Source organism: Adiantum capillus-veneris, chromosome 15 (assembly GCF_014529385.1).
Source record: "Adiantum capillus-veneris isolate H3 chromosome 15, ASM1452938v2, whole genome shotgun sequence".
In the NCBI taxonomy this organism is placed as follows: Eukaryota; Viridiplantae; Streptophyta; class Polypodiopsida; order Polypodiales; family Pteridaceae; genus Adiantum; species Adiantum capillus-veneris.
The window spans coordinates 56,708,740-56,716,061 of record NC_140945.1 but is presented as its reverse complement, the minus strand read 5'-3'; the positions used below and the strand labels follow the sequence as shown (position 1 = coordinate 56,716,061).

At 39.6% G+C, this 7,322-nt stretch overlaps 1 protein-coding gene across 1 annotated transcript; it reads right to left on the bottom strand.

Annotated features, from left to right (window-relative positions):
• Nucleotides 1-491: 491 nt before the first annotated feature.
• Nucleotides 492-2,266, bottom strand: LOC147440720 (calcium uniporter protein 1, mitochondrial-like). Its single transcript, XM_086483571.1, has 2 exons — nt 1,374-2,266; nt 492-1,207 (listed from the first exon to the last, which is right to left on the bottom strand). Exons 1-2 carry the CDS (start codon nt 2,082-2,084, stop codon nt 755-757), a joined length of 1,164 nt encoding a protein of 387 aa, XP_086339697.1. The 5' UTR covers nt 2,085-2,266; the 3' UTR covers nt 492-754.
• Between the last annotated feature and the right edge of the window lie 5,056 nt (nt 2,267-7,322).

The following is a 7,322-nucleotide window of genomic DNA, read 5'->3' as shown; positions in this document are numbered from 1 at the left end:
GGTAAGAATTATTGCCCATGTTGCAAGTTCGATCTCGATGCAAGAGAGTTTTGCTTCTGGCTCGAGAGCGAGGCTCGCATGAACATAAACGAGACGAATCTTGAAAGATTCAAGATTCAGCGCGCGAAAATGTTCTCTCAAAATGCAAACACAACACATTCTGAGTGAAATTTCTTAGAGTGGACATGTTTTGGCTTTCTAAACCAAGCCTTAGAGAAAGAGAGAGGTATGGGTACATTTGAACTTTTTCTATTTCTTGAATTGATTGAACTTACCTTTTCATGTGAAATATTGAAATCTTTTATTTTTCGCCTCTAGTTTTTCAACGTGTCCCTTCATTTGAGAGCCTTACATAATTTAATTTATTTGGCATTATATTGTTGTATAATACCAAAGTGATGTTTAGGAATTATGAATCTGCATAAATACATAAAAAATGTGTCATGTAGAAGAGAAATTTAATTTTCTGATTTGAAAATGATGAACTAGTGTCAGAGAGGAAGTCATGTTTATAGAGCAAAAATCATTAGCAGGGACCAAGCCAGAGAACTTAAGATAGCCTATGTATTTGAGTGAAAGGGTGAAGATAGCCACAGTGTTTGAGTATGGTTGCATGAGGTTGAACTCTTCCCTCAATAGAAATGTGTGATTTTTGAGTAGTTGCTAAGATTGCAACTAGCTAGACAATGCATAAATATTTGAAGGCATAGAACCCAAACTTGGGAAAGCTGAGCTTGTTTGGAATGAGCCATAATCAATGAGACCCAATTGTGCCTCTCCATGAAGTTAGGTTACCTTCTCGCTTTCTTAGAAGCTCAGAAAACCTTGCCGTGTCGAAATTTCTTCGTCTCATCAGCTTTTTCCGCTTTGAGGAACAAAGAGTTGCACTAAGATTTCTATAGGTGGGATGCTTTGAGGTTATCATGAAAAAAGCATAGCCAACTAGTAAGGTAATGTTAGTGACAAAATATGCAATGGGTTCCATTACATCCCAAGACAAGTCCCAGAAAGTGAGCCGGAAGATGAGTAGCATTTGTAGGGTTAGATAACCAAAGCCTAGCCAGAGAATTCTGCGCGAGTACTTGGAAGCAAGCTTGTCGATGTCCTTCTTCTCTTCTTTGAGTGTACAAATCTCTTGGAGAATACCTTGTGTTTCTCCCTTCAATGAGGAAGGTGTGGGTATGGCTTTGCTTACAAGTTGAGCAACCTAAAAACCATAGCATCAGATTAGTAACTAATTAACACAAAATGATAAAAGGATTATTGGTCATAAAAGCTTACAATTCAAGTAAATTATTGATCAAATTAGCTAAACTCACTGTAAGATGCATTGGATGCAATGTAGGGCATCTTAAGAGCAAAAAAAAACCTACCTTTTTGGGGTTTAGATACACAGTGCCATGAAAGATGAGGACAAGACTTGCATCATCAAGACATCTCACAAGTTGGGTTGCGCCTCTTGTCGATGATGCGACTCCCATGCTAACACACATTTTGAGAAGATCATCATAGGCCACAACCTCAGTAGTCTCTTTCTCAAGTCTTTCCTTCAATCCATAGAGGTGTGCTAGCTCAACAATACGCCTTGTCTTCCTTATGCTATCAATTGTGTTGCTTCTAGGGTCATGGTGGTCGGCTTGCGAAGGAGGGCGTCCAAACCCATCGATCAGGTGGTGTTGTAGAGACGGGGTGTGAACAGAGCCATGGAATGAAGGGGTGAAATTGGACCATTGTTGTTTGAGGTGCATCTGCTGATCTTCAATTTCACTGGTTTTTTGTTGAAGTGGCAATGGCAATGGGCCCTTCGAGATCGACAACATGGCGCGTTGTGATTGGTCAAGAGACTCCGAGGCGTGCCAAGTGTGACATTGTGTGATGTGCCAAGGCTTGTGAGGAGAGGGCTTGGAGCTGGTAGAGGCAACCATACGGGAGCTACTTAGCACCACTCTCTTCATCTCTATCTCTCTCAACAGACACAGACCCACATAAGATGGGCAGGTTGGAGCCTCTCTCAAGCCTAATAACTCAAGGCTCTCTCTCTCTCTCTCTCTCTCTCTCTCTCTCACACACACACACACAAACATACACAGAAAGCGCTCTATGTATAGCTTACGGAAGCCATCTCTCTCTCTCTCTCTCTCTCTCTCTCTCTCTCTCTCTCTCTCTCTCTGTGTGTGTGTGTGTGTGTGTGTGTGTGTGTAAGAGAGAGAGAGCTCCACGACTAAGAAATTTGAGAGCTCACGTTACTGGTTAGACTCCCGTTAGAGAGATCCTCAAACCTTTGTAACGCCTCCAAATGCATTGGAAACTCAACGTACTATTTATACCTGAAAGTGTAAAAGAAAAGAAGGCAAGTGTTGTGCTCAATCACTTTCGAATCCCTATTCAAAAGTAGAGCCCTTGTTCAAACGATCCAGTGATCGATCCCTGTTTCTCACTCCCTTCCATATGGATGCCAATTGCACAAATAATATTAAAAACACACCGGTCTTTACACACCCACACAAACACTACTATCAAAGAGCCTCTTTGCATTGAAAAAAAAAAGTTATGCTTTCGCGCTAGCTATCCAACCCCTATTCCTCGGATATTGCTTCTCCCACCACTCTCTGTATGTGGAGCCCCCTATATACTCTCTCTCTCTCTCTCTGTCTCTCTCTCTCTCTCAAGATTCCACAACCACTTTGTTTCCCTTCCTCCAAATTATTCTTTTCAAGGCTTGATTTATACACACACTCAAGGACCTTTATTGCTTCTAGCATATTCTTGTTTGTGGCCAACTTGATTTATTGGCCACAAGAAGCTAGAATAACTACCCACACAATTGCTAGCCTATAAGTGGCAACGAAAAGGACGCACCAATGGAATCAATTCCCATAGAGTCTTCCCATCCCATGACAGTAATGACAAAAGGGTCAAAGGAAAGGCTCATGAGCCATCGAAGGCCCCACAGAGTTTGCTAAATGCACGATAGTACAGACAAAAAGCTTAAATAAAAGGCTTCTATGATAGCCAATCGTTGAGGTTGGATGAGCCATATCCTTTTTAGTACTCTTATGTTGAAATTTACAGTGTCCATGATGAAATGCAAACCTTGGACTTGGAATTACTGTTAGTAATATACACCAAATTTAAGTGAACAGAGTATGGTGTGAGGGTGGCCATACAAGAGATTATATTTTTAGCGTATGGCAAGTAGCAGTCTCTAAACTAAAGATCATGGGGTCTTTAATGAAACTCAGGCCCTAGGAGCTAAAGTGGATGACTATGAGCTTGAATCTTGAGATGGCCTAGACAAAAGAAAGCTAGTGGATGTGCCCCCCATGACTTCAAACTAGCATCTGCCTTCTTGGAAGGCTTGACCACACCTATGCATGGGTAAAACTTAAAATAAATTTTGTCAGTTACGAACAGAAGGAGTAGCCTAGGACTGAGCTTTTCGTTGGACGAATCTTCCTTCGTCAATTTTGGCCCATGGATCTCCTAATGTGGATCCCACCACTTGGGCTTCCTTGAGAATCTATGAGGCACTAGCACTTTCTATGTGTTGAGGGGTTGAGCAAAAAGTAACTTCTAAGTACTTTTTTAAGACTATAAAAAGTGGATTATCCATGAGAAACTCTAATTATTTGAACACTAATCATGTGGCCATTATGAACTCTAATTGAATAGCACCTTTTAAATTTGTCAACAATCTTTAAGTCCTTTTAAAGACTAGAAATTGTGGGCGATCAATATGAAACTCTAAAATGTAACATCCTTCATCTTTCTATATAGCATTTTTGAATACCTTTTTACATTAGTGATAATCAGGTAAAGCAAAGAGTGTTGATCCTTCAGCTTAACTTCTTACGTTGGAATTCCATATACAAATGTTGTGGATAGAAGCAATTCCAAAAGCAAAAGAATACAATGCAAAGAAGTTGTAACTAATGGAAAAGCTTTACATAAATTGCAATCTCAATCATGAAGGTATCATTGAAACCATTATTGGAATAACATCCTTAAAATGACCTAATTACTCTAGTTTAGGAGTACCAAAAGGCATTTGGAACAGGATGTATGGATAATAACTTCAAAATATTCAAATAGTTGATGGAAACTCCAAATGCGAATGTCAGAGGCAACCATCGACAATGTGCTTCTAATCAATCAATCACTTGCCTCTGCAAACATGGGTTGTCTGTTCAAATCCTCCTAACCACACTCCAACCTAATTAGCACCCCTTCTATCTCCTAGGGGGGAATTTCTACAATTCTCTAGGGCCCCTTAAATGGCCACTTCACTCTTTTGGCACTCCTTGGTCCTTGACCTCCATCTTCTTGTAGAGGTTGGAATGGTAGTCTACTTCTACCATTTTCCAGCCCCCAAAAGAGGGTCCATAGATCTTATCACTAGTGGCAATTTACTTAAATTCCACAATATTGTTCATTTGTCTTAGGATTACCTTTATGTATACATGACATCTTGTAATAAGTAAAGCCTAGGAGTAGTCGTGGTTTCTCTGTCAAGCAGAAAACTTGTAATCCTATGTCCCTCAAGGTTCGGTCTCAGCTCGAGGTTGATGTATATTTCTAATGTTCTTAATACTGTCCACTCACAATTGTGAGTTTTGCAACAAAAAAAAAGGATTACCTTTATGTAACGGTTAAATAACTTTCAAGTCTTTTCAGAATATGAACCCAAACTAGCAAGAATTCAAAACAAGTGAGAAAAGAATCAAGTTCCCTTGTAGACATAGAGTGCATCAGGGCTTGCCAAAAACATCTTTTCTAACCAAAAAAAAAGGCTACAGTTTTAGGTTAAAATTTGTATGCATCTGCCTATATTTACACTTTTTTTTTTTTGTTGAAAATTTTACTGCTTTTCTTTAAGGCAAGCTTGGAATCTAAGCAAGAATTTGCAATTTTTATTGATTAAAATTACAAAACCGTAGCTTTTTACAAACATTGGACTATCTAACCCTTAAGAATGTCTACTTGTCCTTTCTCGAACATCTCGGGAAGTCACTCATCAAAAGCTCCCTATATCAAATGATTTTGAGACATCGTCAATAATACTCCTCTACATGTTGTGTTTACACTGCGAGTATCGTTTGAAAATCCTCATCCCTCTCTTTTGTATACATACAAAACCTATGCTTTTTGTTTTTTGCAAAACTCATAATTGTGAGTGACTGTATTGTAAAGTCACCAATATATATACTAATCAGCTCAAGCTCAAGCCGAGCCTTGAGGTACAGAGGGTTACAAGCGAGCTTAGTTACAAGTACCTAGTAGCTTACTATTGCACAGGGCTTGACCAGCCAATCATCCGAGCTATACCTTTTACTTACCACATAAATTATGTCCTTGCTTTCTTGTACAATCTCTCAGAAGCTAGCCACAGGGAGGTTGCTATCGAAGACACGACAGTTCGTGGCCTTCTAGATATTACTGAAGAAACAAAATCTGACAATTTGAGTATAAATGAGAAGTGCAAAACTTCAAAACTGTTTGCCACTAAGGCACAAATCCCTCTTGAAAAACCCTATCTTCCACGTCCTTTGTATCCATTTGCACATCTTTCCTGCAAGGCCTCTAATAGCCCAGCATTCCATGAAAAGGTGGCAAAGGTCTTCGATGGCCAATATGCACCCTGAACATCTATCAGGTCTGTTGATACCACACGCTTGAATCTTGACGACTATCGGCAAGGCCCGACAAAGTGCCTTCCATAGAAATATCCTCATAAACTGAGGCGACTGTGGATTCCAGATGTTCTTCGTGACCTCTACCCATCGAGCCTCCGACATTGCTTCTTCCACTGCTTGTTTAAAGGGGCGAACCCATCAACCTCATGAACTAACATTTGGTAAATGCCCTTGGTATGGGGTTCAGAAAATTGTCTACTCATGGGCCATTTCCAAGCTTTCAACTCAAAAGTAAATTCAAAGATCGATATGAGAACACGGTCCAGGCCTTTTGCAACCCTATTGACGAGTAGCTTCTCAGTGCCATTGAGTTGAAACTGGGCAACCAACCTAGTCAACGGATTTCCAGCACTAGTTATTTTAGTATCCCAGAAGTGGCTCAGCCGTTGATATCCTTTATTGTTCATCCTTCTTGCATTTTCTCTCCAATAAGGGTTTAACTCTAGTAGCTTTAGACAGCCAAGGGGACCAGTGCGAGATGGACTTCTCGAAATATCTGGTTAATTCACCCCATTCCAGTGCCTTTATTGCTCTATTGCACTTTCGCACCAGCTCTCCCATGATGCCACTCAGTCTTATGCTAGCCCACCCTAGGGCTAAAATTTTGTCGTGCATCTCGATCCCTTTCCACTGACTACCTTCACAGCAAAGTTTGGCCTTGTCAATCATATCCTTGGTCATGATAGCCAAAGACTGATCTTGGTTTGCGATTGAGACCACAAACTTGGCACACATGCATTTTAGTGAGCATATATAATCCTGTCGAGAGAAAATGCATGTGGGATGGTACACGTTTTGAGTAGTGACCACCGAGGGGCTTTACACTTGTCGGCAAAGAAAGAAATGTCCACGTAGTCAAATGTTAAGCTATAATGCCCAGCCAACTACTTATGGGGTTTGTATATTGGGATAGATGTGATTGAGATATGGCAATCTCTAACTCGCCATCATAGTTGTACCTTGCAATGGAAGCACAAGAAGACAACAAACTTTTTCTTGAGCTCATGGATAATTTGTCACCAAAAGACCTTTGAATATTTAAGTTTGCCAATAATAGATGGCCACCAAAAAGTAGATGAACCCACCGAGATATAGAGACAAAAATTTGGAATATGCTTAAAATCTTGCTTATGTGTCCTCTTCTGATTCACTATAAAGTGTACTATCGATGGGGCTTGAGTGTCTCTAATCCCTCAAATGCCTTAAAATTTGCCTTTAATCCCATAAATACCTTAAAAATTGTATATTCTCAAATAAGCCATTGACATAAACTGCAAAAAAATATGAATTTTGAGATTATCTAATTTTCCTTGATACGAGGAAAGAATTACAATTTTTCAACATCATGTCTCTAATATGTCTACCTAAAGAATCGACTTAGTGCCACTTTCATCAATAATTTCAAAGCGTTATTGCATTTGAACGCTCCCTCTTGTAAGGTATAGCACCCTTGATAAACTCACGCTAGACTGTTGATATTGAAGAGAAGAAGAATGTTTTTTCTTTCAAGCAAGAAACAAGGGTTGAAATTTTGGGGCCATTACAAGGAAAACTTATATATCACATGTGTTCAAAGACTATTTATAAAACTTTTTAGCTATGATTCTTTTTCCAATAAAAGTAACCCTT

What these genes read in the sequence shown, in the direction of transcription:
- LOC147440720 (XM_086483571.1), bottom strand. Translation starts at nt 2,084, where the DNA reads ATGTTTGTGTGTGTGTGTGTGAGAGAGAGAGAGAGAGAGAGAGAGAGA. An exon ending in TGTATCTAAACCCCAAAAAG is followed by an intron (nt 1,208 to 1,373) that starts GTAGGTTTTTTT and finishes TATGGTTTTTAG; the next exon opens with GTTGCTCAACTTGTAAGCAA.